The sequence below is a fragment of the Euprymna scolopes genome, chromosome 1 (genome assembly GCF_053919585.1).
Source record: "Euprymna scolopes isolate OS-2025 chromosome 1, ASM5391958v1, whole genome shotgun sequence".
Classification (NCBI taxonomy): Eukaryota; Metazoa; Mollusca; class Cephalopoda; order Sepiida; family Sepiolidae; genus Euprymna; species Euprymna scolopes.
The window spans coordinates 160,853,394-160,874,859 of NC_136482.1; the positions used below are offsets into that span (position 1 = coordinate 160,853,394).

The window sequence follows — 21,466 nt, forward strand, 5'->3', positions numbered from 1 at the left end:
TTGAAGATACCCCCCCCTACCACCACCATACATACACAAGAGAAAAAAAGAAAATCAATTCTGAGAAAAAGTAACATTTTGAGAGAAATTTTTCTCACCGTTTTTTGGTCCACATTGATTCCCGGTTTTCCACACAGTAATTTTACCACATCTGGATTTCCATGTTTTGCAGCCCAGTGAAGTGCCGTCTAAAATAAAAGACAGTTACAATTTAGCTTTTTTTTTTTTTCTTTTACCTATATAAATTTGTTTTATTAACAGAATAGTTTCTTAAAGAAAGAATATTCAGTGCTTGTTCAGAATTCCCCATATATTAAAAAACAAAGATAAAGAAAATTCTATATGATATACATATATGTGTTAGAACGAAAATATCATGTTCCAAAAAATCATGTAAATTGATCAAGAAGTTTTATAAAGAAAACCATTTTTAATCGATTAATGGGAATTCATAGGCATTAACACAGAAATCTTGCAAATTTGAACCACTGAGTTACCTCCCTTTGTTTCTTTTCTAGTTGTTTTCAAAATCGTGGCCAAGATGGCTGCTCTTCTGCTACCCATAAAATTTGATTTTCTTATTTAAAAATAAAACTACCTAATCAATTTATGTGGTTTTTGGAAGATGATATCTTCGTTTTATCACGGGTACGTAGAGCATACAAATTTTTCTTTCATTTTGATTTTAATATAGAGAGAATTCTGAACAAGAACCAAATATTCTTCCTTTAAGAAACTATTTTGTCAAGAAAACAAAGAAATGGATTTTTATATTTAGTTATGGTGTGAGATTAAATTTATTTACATTCAGTTCTATTTCAGACTTGCTGCAGGAGATGAGGTGGGAGGAGCGCCCAGCATTGCACAGTTATAAAATATGCTTAAACATATTTTAATTCGCACAGAGTTTGTATTTATTATTACAGAGCCAATTTTCTATTGAATATTATATCTAATATATAGTACTGATTTCAAAATTAAACAAACAAAAAAAAAAGAAAATGACTTGAGTGTCATTAAGCTAGAATAAAAACCAAATAATTTAGCGCTCTAGCCATGTTCCCTACTGTTTGAGCTATCAACAGATTGATAAGAAAGATTTAAAATTAAACAATTTCAAGTTATGAATTGATTTTGTGCATGTGTAAAGGTAATAGAAATATGTTTTCAAGTTGAAATGAACATTTTGGTTTTCAATTTGCCTATCTATCCAAATAAAGATTTTATTCATTTTAAACCATCCTTGGTGTATGATTACTATTTCCTGTTAATTTCAGTGTCATGTGACCAGTAATTTAATAGTTTAGCTGTTAAATATCTACTGCTTTATTTATATAGATTACTAATGGAGATTTTGTTTGTCTGAAACTGAATCCATAATAGTACTTCTATAAATTGTATTGTTTTTGAATAATCAATTCAGTTTACTTAACTATTTCAGACTCGTGCACTATGCTTAATTCAGAGTTGAGGGCTAGAATTTGTTTTGTTGTCATGATACCATGCTCCTAGGCATTACCCCCTCCCCATTTATATTGATTGATGATATTGATCTGGTATTATCTTATATGAAAACAGATTCTTTATCAATTAACGTGATATTTTTGTGTACAAGATTTTCTTTCTGTCATAGAATTAATAAAACTACTTGATCAATTTACGTGATTTTTGGAATATGATATTTTTGTTTAGTCACTGGTACATACATCATATAGATGTTTCTTTATTTTAGTTTTTTTTTTTTTTTTTTTTCATAGGGAGGGAATTCTGGACAAGTGCCGATTTTTCTTAATTGCAAGGATTTTATTTAATAACATTTTTTTTTTCCAAGATCGTTTAAGCAGCAAAGGTGTAATTGATGAGCCCATGATATGTGAAGTTATACTTTTTATATACAAGATGGAGATGCTTTTTCTCTGCCCCTTGCTTTTAGCTTTGAAGTAAGTGTCATTACTCACTAAAACGATCATGGAGGACAGTGGATCACACCTGCTCGAAGATTGATGAGAGCAGCTCAAAAATAGCTGCAAAAAACACTAGAGGTCGACTAACAGGGCAAAAATTAATAGACAAAAATAAATTCATGCAAGACAGTGAATAAATACTTAAAACAAAACGACAAAAAAAAAAAAAAAGAAAAAATTGATAAAAAAGGAATAAGCCTAGCAGATGAAAAAAAAAAATTGTAAAATATTTTTAAGCTGCAGAACTTTGAGGCAAATATGTAAAGTAAAAAAAAAAAATCTATCTATCTATATATATATTCCCTTGGATTTTACTTGTGGAAATGGAAACTTAACCAACTTTTTTGAATTTTGATTTTACCGTTATTGAACATTTTACCCTTCACTAGACTATCCATTCACATGAAATCACCTTTTTCTTCACTATATTCCCTCTGCTTCACTATTTGCTACCAAGTAACATCTATGACTTACTTGTAGTTTCATCAAATACAGATTAAGACTATCCACTTATTTTGTGTTTGCTTCTTAAAATTAAATATGTTTTTAACTGTTTTACAAAGTGCTTTTTAACATGTTTTATTAACTACTTGTTCTTATATATATATATATATATATATATATATATATATATATATATATATGAGATGATCAAAGAAATATTGTAGAATTCTATAAATGGAGACTTATTGAGATGATAAAAAGCCCAACATGTAAGGTGAAGCTTAGATACAAGAGGAAAAATATCAACAATATAAATATATATATGAGAGCCTATAGATTTATTTATCAATTCGATAAGGAGGATACATCGATGGGAGTAGGGGTTATAAATATATAACCCCTTAATCCATCAATCTGTCCTCCTTATTGAATTGATAAAAATATCTATAGGCGCTAGTACATATTTTTGTATTGTGGATATTTTCCTATTGTATATATATTTCATGATTCTTCGAGGGGGTACAGAATTTAAATATCACAATATCACAAGGGAAGAATTTTATAATTCATGATTAAAAACGTTTAAAAATAAAGTAATCGTGGAGAAGAGAGAAAAAAAAAGTGGGGGAGTCAATTGACCGGTTTCTTTTTTAAAAAGAAGGGAATTTTTTTTTTTTTTTTTAAAAAGGGCCAAATATTTTGATTCCACCCTAAAAGAAAAACAAAAAGGTGCTAGTGCACTTACTGACCCGCACTATTTTTTAAATCGTATTTCCAAGTTTAATTAAAGTTTTATAATGTTTTTTTATTCAATTGTAAGGTTAAAGTATAGAATAGGTACAAAACACCCTTCCCTCCCCATGGCTTTTTAAATAATAACATTATTATTATTTCAGCACGGATCAATAAGTGCACTAGTACCAAAAACGAAAATCCCACCATACAGGCTTGAGAAAGCGAGGGTGAAACTGGTCAATTGACTCCCCCACTTTTTTTTTCTCTCTTCTCCTCTTCACCCTGTTTACTTTATTTTTAAACGTTTTTAATCATGAATTATAAAATTCTTCCCTTCATGATTGTGATATTTAAATTCTGTACCCCCTCAAAGAATCATGAAATATATATACAAGAGGAAAACTGATTAAAAACTTTTCCACACGTCTGAATCCCTATATACCAAATTTCAAGTCTGTAGATCAAATATTCGTTGAGTATATAGGTTGAGAAGTGTCCTCTCTCTCTCTCTCTCTCATACACACACAAACATTCTCACTTTTATAGATATATATAGATATTACCAACAATTATAAGAAACATTTCAAACCACCGATTGCCATGGCTGAGAGGAACCAACATTCAAAATCCCTGGTTTCACATTCACCGGCAACATGAATTGGAACAAATACGTAAAAAACATTGTCAAGGCTGCTGAAAAGAAAGTGGGCTCCTTCTAACATGCTAGAAAACTTCTTACACCTGCTAGTATTATATATCTCTACAAAGCTACCATTCACCTATGCATGGCATATTGTTGTTAGATCTGGGTTGGTGCACTTATTAATTTCACCCTCTTGGACAGGATCCCAAAAAAGAGTATAACTTGACACATCCCATACTGTTTACTAAGCTCCAACACTTGTTCCGTTGCTGCAGTGTTGCATTTGTACTTGCTTTATGAGTACGCCAACAGAATGTCCTCTGACAAACTTGTTGCATTTGTGCTCCTCAACATGAATATCCTTCACCAACTTGACAATCAGCAAAATCCCATCCCTTCGTTGTAGTAAAACCTAGATGCAAAAAAAAAAAAAAAAAAAAAAAGCATTCTGCTCTAATAGCTTCTATAAGTCGCATATAAAAACTGACAACAGGTGTAGAGTGGAATACGATTTTATCGACACTTGTACATCCCATTCGCACCCCCTTATTCAAAAGTGTTGCCTTTCACCGTTTTCTGTGGTGAAGAGCTGACAAGGGTTGGTTGGTTGTTTTACGGCATATCAACCCTTTTCGGGTTATTTAATGCCGAATCCAAAGATTTTGAAGAAAATTTTTTTAATAGAATATATTTGTTGTTTTCACGTCGGTTTCTATTTAACCCATAGTTGGGATCCTAACAGGTATTACCACTCCGGGTCAGAGTGGACCTGGGAGCAATGGTAATTAAAGGGTGGCTCCACACTCCCCAAAGCCCACAAACCGGGGCCTCACCACTGGATATAGTTTAAGGTCATATCCAAGACCCCCATGGAGGGACTTTTACCCTCTGCAGGGGGGCAGTCGGCGTATTCTAATGCCCCACCGACAGGGCCGGCTGACAAGGGAGACAAGATTAACAATCCTCCCATTTTTTTTTTTTTTTTTTGATGATCTCGGCAAAAAACAAACAATAAAAAACAAACAAAAAAAGAACACAGTATTTAATAAAGGGTTCTTTGGGTTCACCTACAAACTCTTTAAATGAAGGGACACTCTTTTTAGTTAAGCACTCAGCTTATCTGTTTGTATCTAAGAGAACTCTGAATTTCCTGGTGGTGTCCTGCTTATTAGTTATCTCTTGAGTTTCCATGGTGTGATGCTGCTCGATATTGTTGTCTGGGACTTCCCAATACAAAATATTCTCTTCAAGATTTGACATCCTCAAAGATTCTTCAGACCTTTCTTGTCGTATACTCGATTCCTTGCTCCTGTCCTCATTGTGTTTTTCATAAATTTCAGGGTAGGAAATGGATATACTCTTACATAAGTGCCACCATGTTTGATAAGCACCTGCTTGTTCCCCCATCATTTTACCGTTCCAGTACCAATCCATCTATCACATAAATTCCTTTTGTAGAGAATAGCATCTCCATTTTTATATGATTCTGTAATACCTGTCTTAACTTGGCGTCGAAGTGTACATCTTAGTTTCTATGAGGATTCACCTGCTTTGAAGCGTTTCCTAACAGCATTCATAGTTTAAGGTTACTTACGACAATTTCACTGGTAGAAACACCTTCTAGTGCAAGGAATTTGTCATAAAATACCAGGTAGGTTAGGATTTCTGCCAAAAATGAGTTGATTAAGACTATATCTATGGACACTGAGTGTGTATTGTACGACAACTGAGGAAGTTTTTGGTGATGAAGAGGAAGCTTGGAAGTCATTTAGTATTTTTTAAAAATTGTTTTGACATTTCACCTAGTAAAAGTTTTGGAACGGTGGTTTTTATTAGCCGTTCATTTTCTGGGGTGGAGTTAGTGGTCTTTAATACTCTGTATGCGAGAATAGATTCAGGCAGAATTATTTTGTGTTCTTTTAATTTTGCAATCTGGTGTTTAAACTCAATGAGAAAATTGTCTCTTGGAATGTTGTTTTGTCTCTGGTGACTTTCAAAAGCTTTGAACGTTTTAAATGCTGCTTGGTTGGCGTCTTCTAAGAAGCGGGTATCAAGTTTTTAGTATAACTTGTCCATTCCATCTGCGACATTAGGTATGTCAATATTTCCAATAATGCCTCTCACTTTCCCTTTCAATGCTAGTAGTATGACAGGTGCCCGTTTGCGTGCTTCTAAACTTGTGACGAGTTTCCATATTTGCATTTCCTTTTTCCAGGAATTATACTTGTTACTGTTTAAGGTAGGTGGGGTAATGTATCTAGAAGCCATTTCTTTCCTCTTTTTTTTTATGTTTATGTTTTGTTATTAATGTAAGTTGTATATATAACCTGACAATAGGTGTAGAGTGGAAGATGATTTTTTTTAATAGGGGCTGCAAGTGGGATACACATATGTCCCGCTTGCGCCCCTTATTCAAAAAGGCCCCTTTCAGTTTTCCATTGAAAAAACTCTCCTTAGTGAAGAGCTGGTAAGGGAGACAACTAGGTAACAGCTCAATTCCTCAAACTGCTTACCTTTTGAATTTACTCTCTGTTCCCTGCTTGTATCAGAATGCTGAAATTTAAAATGTAATGTAAAAATATCTTGCTGACTGCCAACTCACCATTTAGAATGCCTCTATCAAACTGTGACACAATTCATAGTAGCCCTTACATCTTAATGGCAATGTGCCTTAGTTGGGGTGAATATATTTAAAAAAAGATTGTTTTGGGATTTTATCTCCATTCATATTTATTTGAAACACTAAATATATAACTCCCATTTTTACATTAAAAAAAAAATTTGTCAGTACAAACACACACCACATACTAACACACATTTTGCCTTTTATATAATAAATTTGGGAGTTGACACAGAAATGCTTGCAATTGTATAATCCCCCCCCCTTGAAAATTGCTCCAGACAAGGCAGGAAGACACTTGATGTAAGAAGCTAGACTTTATAGCCTAGTAGGGGATGTCCTTTTCTCTTCCCTGTACCTCTTTCTCACAGAAGAGATGTTGCGAGTTTGTCTCTGCTTTATTGTTATTTTCATGGAAAGTGTTCGACTGAACTCGAATCTATGCCCCCCCCCCTCGCCAAACTTTCACAAGAAACACCCGTCTAGCAGAAAAGACTATCAACAATTTCCCCCACTTTTTATCTGTGCCTAAACCTAAACATAGATTCCATGAACAAAGCTTCTTTCTTAGAGCTGCACGCCTATGGAATTGTCTTCCGTTTTCCTGCTTCCCAGCTGACTACAATATGGTTGTCTTCAAGTCTAACGTAAACAAGTTTTTGATAAGCCGTTCCATATAAGTTAACAAATTTACCGAATTTCCATTACTAACAATTACTTTATTGTCCAATTTCTACTGTACACTCTTTAACTCTTGGCCTTGATAAGTGCTGATGCCTATGTAAAAAAAAAAAATAAAAAAAAATTTAAATAAAAATACTACTACAAAAAACAAACAAAAAACTAGCCAACAATATGTGTTAGATAAATTCTGACCCATAAAACAGCAATTCTTCTCCCCTTGTCAGAAACATCGCTCATGCAGCAGGTGCTTGCTTACTTTCAAGTATTTGGTACGTCTTGCACTGATTGATGTACTCAAGAGGGTCTCCATATTATATCTGGTGCTAGCAGATCAGGTTGTCTGAAGCTATTGGCTTCCTGACCTAAAATGCACCAAGCATTGATGTCATTGTTTTTCCCTTTCCAAAACTCAATCGCGTTTCGCAAAGCAAAAAACGAAAACAATAATCTTTTTTGGTGCTTCTATATTATACAAACAAAAAAAATATTGAATTTCAAGTAAAACAAACAGCACCTACATAACTTATGTCGCAAATAGTAACATATCCAAAAATCACGGAAAACGATAAGGTAGAAAAATAATTATCGATGAAACATTTAACAATTTTTGATAAAGTTTATATGCAGAATAAATTTTGTCTGACATTTGGAATTACATTTGTCCCATGATGTAAGCAACAGAACCTAATTATCTCCCCTGTCAACTTCTCTTTTTTAGTAAGCGTAATATAGTGATTTTGCTTCCTTTCATGAATTTCTTTTTTTTTATTAATAATCATTTTTCTAGCTTACCATTTTTCATAATTTTTGGATATGCTACTATTTGGTACCTAACAATTACGTAAGTACTATTTGTTTCACTTGAAATTCAATTTTTTTTTCGTTTGTATAATATAGAAGCACCAATTTTTCTCTACAAAACAACTAAATCAAACACCAAATCTATAGATATAAAGAACTTGAAGCATAAAAGTTTTTCTAAAGTTACTGAATTCAGCATTAAATCATCTAAAAAAAAAGAAAAAAAAAAGAAAAAAAAAAGGAAAAAAAGAAAAGGTTGATATTCCGTAAAACAAAACCATATTATGAACCTGCTCAATGACATATATGCTAGCTAGTCAGTAGTTAACCGATAAAAATTAATTACCCTGCAAAACGTTTAAATTCATTTCTTTTTCTTTTACATACTTATTATGCATATACGATCTTTGTCGGCACATGTTAATAAGATGGTATTTAGAAATTCAATAAATTCTTCCCACTTTAATTAGAAGACAATTTAAGCAAACTGTTAATTAGAAATACGGAGTGTGCTATGAAGAATATTTTTGAAATCACATTTTGTGTTTTTTTAGACTTGCATTTTTTTTCTTTTCTGTAACAATGATCAATTGCTTTAATTCCAACCAGACGAATGCATGCTCTGTATATTGATTAAAAAACAACAACAAAAAAAAATTTCAGTATCATAATAGAAACAATGTTGACACCTGAAATTTTTTGTAGTTATATAATAAACTAGCTGAAGTACACTTTAACTGTACAAGATTAATATTTATCTCACCACAACCACAACTATTAGGTTGTTGCATCAGTCCCCATCGCTTTTTTTAAAGAAAATTAAAGAATTTTAACAGCAAAAGTAAGTTCGTGCGGGACCCAAGCTCCAAGTTTTTGTGTGAATCCCATCGACTGGAGACCCTGTTGGTGGGGCATTAGAATACGCCAACTGCCCCCCTGCAGAAGGTAAAAGTCCCTTAATGGGGGTCTTGGATATGACCTTAAACTATATCCAGTGGTGAGGCCCCAGCTTGTGGGCTTTGGGGAGTGTGGAGCCACTCTTTAATTACCATTGCTCCCAGGTCCACTCTGACCAGGAGTGATAGTACCTGTTAGGGTCTCAACTATGGGTTAAATAGAAACCGACGTAAAAACAACAAATATATTCTATTAAAAAAGTTTTTCTTCAAAATCTTTGGATTCGGCATTAAATAACCCGAAAAGGGTTGATATGCCGTAATACAAAAACAACCAACCAACCCATTGACTGGAGGTGGCATGAAATTGTCGCAAAATCACACGTCATCTTTTCACCCGATTCTCTACATGTCTGATGGCCATCTTCCTTCAAAAGAACCCTGAATTGATCTTCATCCATCTTGATTGGTCTTCCAGAATGAGGAGCTTCATTGAGGTCAAAATTACCGTGTTTGAATCTGGTAAAATAATCGCGAACAGTTCTTTCAGCTATAGCGTTTTCTCCATATACGGCACAAATATCCTTGGTCACTTCACTCGCTTTTTGACCTCAATTAAAGGTGAAAAGAAGGAGGTGTCGAAAATGTGATTTTTAATCTACTTGACATGCAAATTTGACGGTTCTGAAAAATTATAAAAAATTATGAGCAAAATACGATGACCGTTATCTTGTAGAACAGAATACGTGCTTTCTAATGATATATAACACTTTGCCGAATATCAAAACATGTTTAAGAACAATTTTTTTTTGATGAAACGGCAGGAACTTATGCAACAACCTATTTTGATTTCGTTTGAAAATTCATTACCTGCGACATGTTGAGAACTTGAATGCCTACTAGACACTGTCCTCGAGTGTCTAAGGTCTCTCTGTACTGAGGTTTGTCAGGACAAGCTGGCATAAGGACACTTTCCCCTACAAGTAACCCTGACTAAATCTTCACAATCGCATAGTAATTCACAAACTCTGATATATTTTTGAAAACATTCTTTTTACTTATTTGTATTCTTTCGACTATTCAGACAATTGTTCTCATTTTAAGTGCTATTTTTTACAATGTTTCAGCCGATGTAATCTCTGAATTTCTTAAACTCTTCAACTCGAGAATTCTTTATTTAATTTGAGAGAATATTTGGCTCCTGTTCCATCAGACATAACTGGGTTGAAGTTTAAAGTAATTCACAATTGCATTCTTAGCATTCTTAGTATCACCCGCACTTGGAATTGAACCTTCAACCTCTAGAAGAGTGTCAGTTATAATTGAATTTTACCTTGTACTTTATCCATTGTAGACAATTAAATAACGGATTCCATTTGAAATTCCATGTAGATTCCCAAATTCGACAGAAAGATTTCAGAGTTCGACAGGATACATATGAAGAAAGTCAGACGTTACATTGGTCAAAATGTGAAAATTACACTCATGATGAGAACAGTCTGAATAATCCAAATTCTCTTTACTTTTGTATTATTCTTGCATGAAAAAACAGTGGAAAAAAATGACACCCTCTTTTCTTGGAAAAAAAAAAATAATAAAAAAAAATAGAATAGGACATTGAAAGCATACTGCTAGTTTAATAGTAATAAACTGGGTTAGTGTCTAAAAGAGCTGGAGAACTGTATCAGATTATAAGGTAATACACTTGTGACTACCACTTTCACTATTTACTGAAATTCTAATAACACTCCCCTGTTGAAACTATGAGGTCCCTTCAATAAGTTTCCAGACTATTTTTGATCAGGCGTTTAAAATTGTTGTAGATTCTTGAAAATTCAGTATGTTATTGTTATGAGATAACTGACCAATTTTTATGATTTCAGATTCAAATGAACAGCTACAGTAGGAATTGGAATACACCCTACTAAAGCCTTATCGTTACAGCTGGTGAATTTCAAAAATGCAATCTATATGTGAGGACACTTTAGAACGAACGATATGCAATAAAATTGTGTTTTAAACTTGGAAAAAATGCCACAGAAACGTATGGAATGCTTCAGATTACTTTTGGACCATCTTGCATGAATCAAGCATCAGTTTTTGAGTGGCATAAGAGATTCAGGGAAGGCAAGGAGTCTGTGAGGAATGGTGAGAGGTGTAGGAAGAGTAAGAAAGTTAGAAGACCAGTTTACTGGCCAAGTAAAGAATTTCATGGATAAAGACCGTTGTGTGTCTCTAGAGACAATAAGTGCACAGTTTGATGTCAGTGTGGGAACAGGTGTACACAATTATTCGTGAGGAACTGAAGATGCGGAAGATTTGTGTGAATGCACCAGTCCACAACGCCATCCTTGTCACAGACTATTTGACCAAGATGGGCATCAAGACAGTTCCTCACCCTCCCTATAATCCAGACCTTGCTTCCTGTGACTTTTGGTTACTTTTCCCAAGCTCAAGGAAAACCTTAGAGGTTGTCATTATGAGACAATCGAGGAGATGAAAGAGGCTGTGACAAGGGTCATTGACATGCTCACACAAGAGGACTTCCATCGCTCTCATCGCTCTCTTCTCTCTCTCTCCAAAAGTTGTTAGAACGGTACAATAAGTGCATTGCAGCTGGAGGAGATTACTTCGAAGAGGACTGGAGTGTGTACTATCAATACAAGTGCCCATACGAAAATAATCTGAAAACTTATTATGAGATGACTGGATAATTTTTATGACTTCAGATTCAAATGAACAGCCACAGCAGGAATTAGAATACACCCTACTAAAGCCTAATTGTCACAGCTGGTGAATTTCAAAAATGTACCTCTTAAGTTCAAAGATTTTATTAAAATGAACCCATTTAAAAAAAAAATAACAAACTAATTTTAAATTAGTTTTTTTAAACTTAATTTTCAAATTTTTTTTTTTACTTATAAACATTTACTTAATTTTTCATTTCTGTCTAGGAAACTATTTGTTAATACTTTTGAATACACCTAGGATTTAATAATAGAAAAAAAGGATTTAGGATTTCCGTTCATATGAAAAGATATTGGTTCCTGTTTTATTAAAGAGCTTTTATATCACTCCATTTTTTCCCCCCCTTCTCTTTTTGATAAAAGAGTTTCGAAAGGAAAGACAATTACAGATTGTTTTTCTCTTTAGCAGATGATTGGCCACTTTTGGAAGAAAAATGGTAAAGATGGATTACCAGTCTTCAGTTAAGCATGGCATAACACAGGCCTTTAACATTAAGACTTCAAGTATTTCCACTGGTTGGGGCCCAGTCAGTGGTTATCTTTTGTTACTGCAAATGTTAGCCATGTGCCCACAGAAAGAAAAAAAATAGTTGACAGGGAGCCGGGTTAGTAAGGAAAGTTGTGTGTGTGTGTGCGTGATGGAGGTAGAATAGGTTTAGGGAAGAAAGGAATAAAGAAAAACTTCCACCTCCCAGCTGGTTTCCATTGCACCTTTCAACCATAACAACAACTTCCTCCAATCTCTTATACCCCCTGCTTCTTCCTTATAAATTAAAAAAAAAAAAAAATAAATAAAAAAAAATGACAAGAAAGACTAAACAAACAAATAAATATAACAGCCACACTTCCTGCCATTGATGATCAACAAATATTTATTTTTCCATCTCCATCTTTTTATTTAATTTATTGCTTTTTCTGAAAAAAGTCATCTTAAAATTGTCTTTGATATGTGGATTGTGAATACATCATAAAAGTTAAACAATACATCAATGATAAATAATGATAAATTCTGCAGTTCTTATTCAGAGTCCTACCTAATAAAAAAAAAAATAAATAAATAAAAATATGGATGAATCTTTATGGAATGAACCACAAATAACATAAACTGATCAAGTAATTTTTTTTAAAACTAAGAAAATCAAAATTTATAATTTTTAGCGATTTTAATACTAAATTATATACATTACAAGGTTGATTTTTTATTGACAGTTTGAATTGAGTTATCTCTCCTTTGTTAAAATATTTCTAAAAAATGGTGGATCAAAAAAGTGTCTCGCTACATAATAAAATTTCATTTTCTTCGTTAAAAAAACAACAAAAAAGAAACTACTTGATCAATTTATATGATTTTTGGGATACAACATCTTTGTTCCATGGCAGGTACATATATCATAAATATTTGTCTGCATTTATATATATATATATATATATATATATATATATATATATATATATAAATGTAACTCTTGGTTCGTTCGCAATTAATAGTCTAAAAAACCACTGGACGGATGGCTTCCACGTTTTGGTATATGTTTACTATACCCATGTGTGTTTTTATATATATTTCTTTTTAATTATAATATTATACTTAATTTTCCTATAATAAATAGGTGGTTTTCTTTGTACCGATAGGCCATTTTTTTTATTTAGGGATAATTATTTATTACCGCTTCCCGTCACGTGACCAGTGTTTCCAATTTAGCGGTTTTCCTGCTAGATCTGAAGATTTCGTTTGCAATCTAGTGGGGAATTCTAGACAATCTGGAGATATTTGGCACCCACACACCCGCAATTTTAGATTAAAAAATAAAGAAAAGCGCTTGAAAATACTTTAAAACATAAAATAAACTCATTCATGTAAGTAAAAAAAAGTAGCATTTATTGCCTTTGGTAACAATTATTTATTGATTATTTGTCTTGTTTTTCACCTTTTTTTTTTGGGCTAACCATTCTTAAATCTCGCTATAAAATCGATTTTTCCAAGTACATTTTAGGTGGAGGGGGGGCATTCCAACCTCAGAAGTTTAGTTTAAAATACGATCAATGCAACCCCACTAAATTTAGAAGTATTTAGTCGAAAATTGTAAAAAGCAAGAAACAACAGCAAAAAAAAACTTATACCAATACAGTAGAATTTAATTATCTACCAACCTAAATACTTTTAACATGCTAAAACAAAGCTTTTTTGTTCTTTTATTTTTCTAATTTCAAAATATGTTGCACCATTATTGTGATGTTTAATTTGTCAGTATATTTCAATCTTTTATTATAAAAAGTTTGAGTTTATGATTTGTTTCTTGCAAAAAAAAAAAAAAAAAATACCCTCTCTGAAAAAAACAGGTAAAACTAGCTGATAAAATATGTAAGCCTTCTGGGGAGCTAACCGCTTCAATATAATTCCAGAAACATATAGTGAGAAAACACGGAATATTTTATATATTGAATATACTATATTTATAATTTTTTTATGGTAGGAAGTTAAAATATGAAGTTTTTTTTTTTTTGGGGGGGGGGGGGGGAGGTGAATTAGCGATTTTTGAAAATTTCAGACGATAAAAGTTTAAAATCTAGCGATTTTCTGGAGATTTCTTTCTCCTGATCTCGCAAGTTGTTTTAAATCTCAGTTGCCAACACTACAGAATCTGTTTACAATAGCGGCAAATTTTCAATGGGTGTAATCACATGATTATTAATAATAAAGTCTGTATTAATGAATTCGATATAACTCGAAGAAAAATGAATTTCTCGCATACTATTCAGGAAATTAAAGATTCAATTAGATTCCTATTTCAGTCACCTAAATTATTTAGGGTGAAATGAGTTTAGGAATTTATAGCCAAACCTAAATATTTTTTTTTTTTTTGCTTAAAAAAAAATAGCATTAATACAGTAAGTTAAGTAAAATTTGCATGGAATGCTCTGCTTTATGGTTGCTGTAAAAATGGAACGGAAATTTGAATTTTGTTCCCTTTTAAATTCGGTACATTTTTACATTACGTCCAACTCATCGTTCACATTCGACACGTCAACTTTTATAGCTTTTCAGGTATGCTGACAAGGTTAGGGGTGTCTATTCCGAAAGCCGTTCTTAACATGGGTAGATTGGAGTGTTTATTCGTTGTAAACATACCCGACAACCTATAAATGTCGACATTCCAATGTGAATGGTAAGCTGGACTTATGTAAAAAATAACAAAAAGATATACCAAACTGACGTTTTTGTTTAAAAATGGAATTATTTACCTTTCGTTATTAACTTTTTTTTTTTTTTTAAATTTTGTGTTTTATATACATAAAGTACAATTGTTGAATGTTACTGTTTTGATTATATTCGTTTGGTGGAGGGGGGCACAATTAAAAAATTAAGATTAAAACGGAGTGAAATTTAAGTTTCCATTCCATTTTTACAACAACCGTAAAACAGCGCATACTCAGCAAGTTTTATCGTAATTTATAAGCATAATGTTGAAACACTAAATCAACATTTTATTTATTTTTTTTGCATAATTAATGATGGAAGTATTTTTCTGTTTATTTTCTGAACATCTGTTAAAAAAAATAATTTGTACATTCTCTTGAAAAAAAGAATCAAACTTTTCTCTACTGTCACCTAACTATTTACAGTGTTCATGTAAAGCATTCATCTGTTCTTTTTATAATAAAAAATCTGTTTTCAAAGAGAAACGTTTACTGCCAAATTTCTTAAAAAAAAAAAAAAAAAAGTGCAAGTTTTCCTGAAAAAAAAAAACTTTCACCTAACAATTTATGGTAAAAAAATTAATCTATTTTTTTGGGAAAAAATAACAACTTTTATTGATTGAAAAAATTGCAAAAATAATAAAAGTAAATAAAGGAACAAAATGCCATTTTTCTTGAGGAATGTGTTCCATTTTAACAAACTGAGCCACAGCAACACGTGGCTGTGTACAGCTAGTATATATTTATTAAATCGAATTCTAAATAAGGACCAATTCTACTTGGCTAATAACTTTACTGCAGTTTCTACATTTTGTCTGATCATCAAATATCTTAATTTTTTATTAGTATTTTAAAATTTGAAGATTCTGTCTAATTTAGAAATGAATTATATAGTTTTTCAATTTTATTAAAATCTTTAAGTATATTTGAACAAAATTGCAACACTTGTGATGATGGGACCAATTATGAAAATGCATGAAAGTTGAAAAATTTTGATAGTTACATTTGAAATTTTTGCAAATGAATTTTAAATTTCTCTCGCTCTCTCTTTCTATATATTTCTATAACTAGAAACAAATGAACGAATAAAAAAGTGAAAAAAAAGAAGAAAACGAGAGATAAATTAATAAATAAAAAATAAACTAATAAATAAAAAATAACACTTGTCAAAAGGAAATTAAAGTTGCCACCAATAAACGATATACAACCATAAAAACCTAAAGATATGGGAAATTTTAAATCAAGGGCAATAAATAACGGACAAGCTAAAAGAATCACCTAACACTTCCCTACTAATGATAACTTGAACATAGAGGGGGCGGGGCAGCATCTCCCTTCCCCCAGCACACCTCTGAAAAACTCTACTCACATTCATAAAGCCTATCCCTCCCCCCTGGAATGTAGATTGCACCTAAATATTTTATAAATACCAATGTGGTCCTGACACCCATTTCAACATCAATTCTTTTTTGGTCAGATGAAGTGTTGTCCCTGATTGAGACTCCACCGAAACATGTATGCACATATATAACCAATAATTTTTGTATAATAAACATACTACGTGTGTGTGTGTGTTTGTTGGGTCAAGATTTGGTTTTTAGCGAGTAAAAATAACTGCTAAGGGGTCAAAATTAAAAAAAGAAATTGGAACTTGGCTGGCATACGTTGACTTACAGTGCTCTTCTACACATGTGCAAATAAACATTTATACCTTTTATAGCATTATTTTTTGAAGTTTTTATATACATAATGACATCGTACAGATGGAAACAAATAAGGCTTTGGTTTTGATTCTAGCTGATGACACCAAAGTCATATTATTTTTCTCTTATGTATGCATACGTTTGCTATTTTTAATAAATTTAAGGTTCTTGAAAATTTAGGATAGTTAATTTTTCATTCAAATATAGTTTACACGGGTCGTCTAAGTGTCTACATGTGCTGGCTTGTGAATAGAAAAGAATCTGATCAACTGACTAGCAAACTCAGTATCACGGGAATATATAAAAACACAAAGTAACAAAGATCCCATGCAATAACCTGATGAATCATCATGAAGATGAAATGAAGAAAATGTTGTGTAGCTTAATTGCCATATATATATTTTCAAAACTTACTACCTAGCTCAACTTATAGATTGAGCAGTGTCGAAGTAAATACTGAAAATAAATGCATAAAATAATAAAAAATATACATTTCTGAATCCTATGTAAAGTGTGCCTGCTGTTAGAACTTCCTGCGTGATTATGTCATATCAAGGGTTGTTAGAGACAGTTACCACAATCTTAATATCATTACAGCTGAAAATAAACACGTTTTTTTTTATAATTAGAATGAAACTGCAAAGATAAATATACGCTTATGATTTATATATTTATCTTTATACTTTGGTTAAAAAAAGCTACTGGTGGCATTGGGGGTGGCAGTACTGCCTTACCCATCAAAACTGTTATATTACTCCTAGTTATGTGGCTAATGAGGACAGTGTAATGCACATGCTATTGTGCATGTGTGAGTATATATATATATATATATATATATATATATATATATATATATATAAACTAGAAACAAATGAACGAATAAAAAATTAAAAAAAAAAACGAGAGATAAATTAATAGATAAAAAAAATGAACTAATAAATAAAAATAACACTTGTCAAAAGGAAATTAAAGTTGACACCAATAAACGATATACAACCATAAAAACCTAAGGATATGAGAAATTTAAAATCAAGAGCAATAAATAACAGACAAGCTAAAAGAATCATCTAACACCTCCCTACTTATGATGACTTAAACACAGAGAGGGGGGGGCAAAAAAGATAAATCTATAATATAAAGCTGAATGTCTGTGTGGTTAGATTGCAGTGAGCACTTCAACGCAGAGATTTGAATCCCAAACCTTAATCAATACCTATAATGATTGCTTGATACCTTAGTTCTCTTGGTCAACTTGTCATATATATATATTATATTTAGTCATCCACAAAGAGACAGTTTCACTGTATCACAACTCTTCAGTGTGGCTAGACTAGCACCTATCCGCTACAACCATCTAGTTGATAGTCGACAGCTCTAACTTTCGGCCCATGGGATTAGCACTTGCAAATGATCTTAAATGTTTATTGATATAAACATTTGACTGCTGCTTTTACAGTGCCCAATTTATTGTTTATATACGAAGAGTTTTGCACAATGCTAAGACAGTAGCAGACGAGGTTATTTACAACAGTGCTCTACTAAAGAAGGGGGGGGGTATCACAGCTCTTCAATGTGGCTAGTCTCGCAGTCATTTTGAATTAGGGATTGAACCTACAACCATCTAGTTTCTAGTCAACAGCTCTAACCTCCTTCAACTATACACACACACACACATGTATGTGTGTGTGTGTATAGTTAAAATTCTGTCAATATAGCATTGAGAAAGTTATTGGATAAAATAGTAACTTGTGTTAAATTGACCAGATATAATAATCCGTTTATTCCAAACATACACACACATATATATATTAGTTTTGTTTTTTCCTTCATCTTTATGTTCTATACTTCATCGATCTTCCTTCGATGCTTTATTTTTATTTTACATTTCCTAATGTATCCTAAGCTAGATGTTGCAGTTCCCTATATCTGTAACCTAGTTCCCTTCTCTTCTATATATATATATATATATATATATATATATATATATATATATATATATATATATATATATATACACACACACACACACACTAATGATATTCTTCTAGCAATGCCTGTGTGGTGATTTATTGCTTGTCGAAAATAATTTCAAATATTGAGATTCATACAGTTTTTGTCTTGAAACAAAAATTAAAAATAACATTTAGAATATGAAGTAATAAAAAAAAACAACTGTTAGCATGGTGCCATTTTCTTAAAAACAAAACAAAAAAACCCATACACAAACAAAAAAAAACTACTTGTTGACACTGAATTTCTGTAAAATGCCAAATACCTCCAACCAATCAAAACAAATTTATCATTTAAAATCTTGAACATACAAATAAAAATACATATGTTCAAAGCTTTTTTAAATACATTCTTCACAAAAACGTCCTTTGTTTTATTTTATTTGTTTCATGAAACAAACAAAAAAATATTAAGAAAGAAAAATGACTGGATGAATTTCTTTGTTATAATATTTTGTGGACCTAATCCATAGAACTGAAGAAAAAATTTAATGGTGTCTTTAGATTCTCTAAAACAATCAACTTGCTCTGTTAACATATCGATTTCTGTAACACACAAACAAACACTGACTTTCATATATATATATATATATATATTAGCAATACACATGAAAAAAATTAAAATACCTTAAAATATTTCAATATTGGTATCTATAGAAAGAGCTTTTTAAATTTTTTAAATCCAATTAAAATTAAGAAAGTTATGACTATTTTTGTGCCTCGTACGTTTAAGACCATATGCGTTTTGTCACATTTTTTATACTACTTTTTCAGCAAAAATGCTGTATCTTTGTTAAAACAGATTAAGCAATTAAATTTACCATATAAGTGTATTTTTGTGCTAGGAATTCGAATATGCTATTGAAAATCTCTAAAAAATTAATGATTTCCAAATAATTTGCAGTAAATACACATAAATATGCTGCAATTCCTTAAAAATGCCATGTATCCATTAAAAGAAAAGAAGTTAAAGAACTGAAAGCTGAATTGTAATGCATTATATTTACAAAAAACTGAAATTGAAATCTAGGACTGTTTAAAAATGAATATACTGCAATATTTCTTTGGTATTATTGTAGATTAATATCTTACGTTAAACCCCCCCCCCATCTGACCACCTCTCCAAAATATGCGATTTTACCTTTGTAGGCAATTAAATGTGAATATCTTAAAAAAACTTTAATGAAAGATAAACAAGTAATATTTTTAGAATTTAATGTAAAATGATTCCCCATTTTGATCCATTCTAGTGTTTTAGGGCAGTTAACCATTTTTTTTTTTTTTTTTAACGGAGATAGATTTTTATTCTTATAAAGACGATTATGTGTAGTTTTAAGAGGGTCTTTTGTGCAATTATGAGAGGGTGGGAAGGTGGCCACTCTGACTTTGGGTTAATGATAGAGCTAAGGAAAATTATGTGTGAACATCCTGAAGACTTGATAGAAACAAAACAAAAACAATTTTAGAATTTAGAGTGGGGGTTAGTTTCACATAAATTTAATGTAAAATAATTCACTATTTCAAGACCATTCTAGCGTTTTAGGACAGTTGACTAATTTATTTTTTTATGGGTGATAAATTGTGCACTTTTCTTTAAGGAAGAATTTTTTTAGACATTTATATGTAGCTTACCAAGGAACTTTGTTTGGTGAGGAGCTTGCCACTTAGACTTAGCGTTATTGTTAGGGCTAAAGGTTTTAAGAGGAGGAGGCTTGCCACTCATACCTAGGGTTAGAGGTAGAATTAACAGAGTTTTTTTTTTTTTTTTAAGAAGGTGTTTGACCCCTATATTTACGGTTCGTAGGCCATAATTATTGTCTTTTGAAAATGTTATGCCTCAGATTTTGGACATCAAATTACTTTTAAATATGAAATTTGTTTTTGTTTGTTTGTCGTAATTCTTAAAGGGTGTGAAACTTAACAAGAATTACGAAAAATGGACAAAAATAAATATCATTTAAAACAAGTAACGTCACTAACAGAAAACGTGACGTTTGGAAAACTTATTAAGTATTTTTGCCCACTTATTTAAATATAAAAACTCAATTTTTGCTAAAGCTAACAAATCACTCACAAATTTTTGATAAATTTGGCTTTTATTTTCTATTAGCGGGGGTACCTGGCATTGCCCGGGTGTTTGGAGGTGTGTGTGGTTTTGGGTAAATCAAAACTCCGGAGGGGGGAGGGGGGGTTAAAAAAAAAAAAAAAAATTTTGGTAGGTAAGTATGAGGATCGAACCCGAACCCTTGAGGCAAAGTTGGAAATTAAAGTGTGAAAAAAAAAAAGGTGCGACATTAACCATTGGGCCACCGCGAAATACTAACGGAAACACGTTTGAATTTATTTATTTAAGTATTAAAAACAGAATTGACACGTGGCCGCAATAAAAGTTAACTCTGCTGCTTCTATTTGACCTCATTAATGAGTCAAATTTTTCCCCAAGATGTTGGGGAGGGGGAAACCAGCTCCCCATTGTCCAGATTGAATAGCAATTGTCTGATTTGGCCCCACATTGATCAAAGCTGATTGCTTCTGGACGTTTCCCGGTGTGAATGCCGGGAACAGAGCCTTAGCTTTGAATTAGATTCGATTTTATACAAAAAAGCTGAACGAACACAAGACGGGCTGAAACAGCAAGACTTTTGTAAAAATCGACGTAAATAAATCTAGAGGCGACCCGCGTTCCCAAATCGTAGATATTATTATCTAAGAGGTATATAAACAGTTCTAAGCGATAGTCCCCCCCCCCCTTCCCGGGAGCGTTTTTTATTTATCTACCTGGACTTCGGGCCAAGATTACAGTGTAGTATTCTGATGCTACACTTCGCCTTTTCTGTTCTCCGTCAGTGAAGGAGAAATCCTTCATGACTGAGGCAATTTTTATGTTTGTTTCTATTCAGATTGACCTTTTTTGGGAAGCTGGATTTTCCTCACATTAACTGACCTTGTGTCTAACTGTCCTCGTGGAGAGGCAAGTAAATATGAACCTAACTAGAAACTGAGCACCTCCTACAAATATTTT

At 32.1% G+C, this 21,466-nt stretch overlaps 1 protein-coding gene across 5 annotated transcripts in view; it reads right to left on the minus strand.

Moving 5' to 3' along the window:
- The window catches only part of LOC145276959 (uncharacterized), a 148,675-nt gene that overhangs the window by 115,474 nt on the left and 11,735 nt on the right, over nucleotides 1-21,466 (minus strand). For all 5 annotated transcript variants that reach the window (XM_080128520.1, XM_080128530.1, XM_080128505.1 and 2 more), the window contains exon 2: nucleotides 96-188. In XM_080128520.1, the coding sequence (XP_079984646.1) occupies nucleotides 96-188 (93 nt within the window). The remainder of the gene's footprint in view (nucleotides 1-95; nucleotides 189-21,466) is intronic.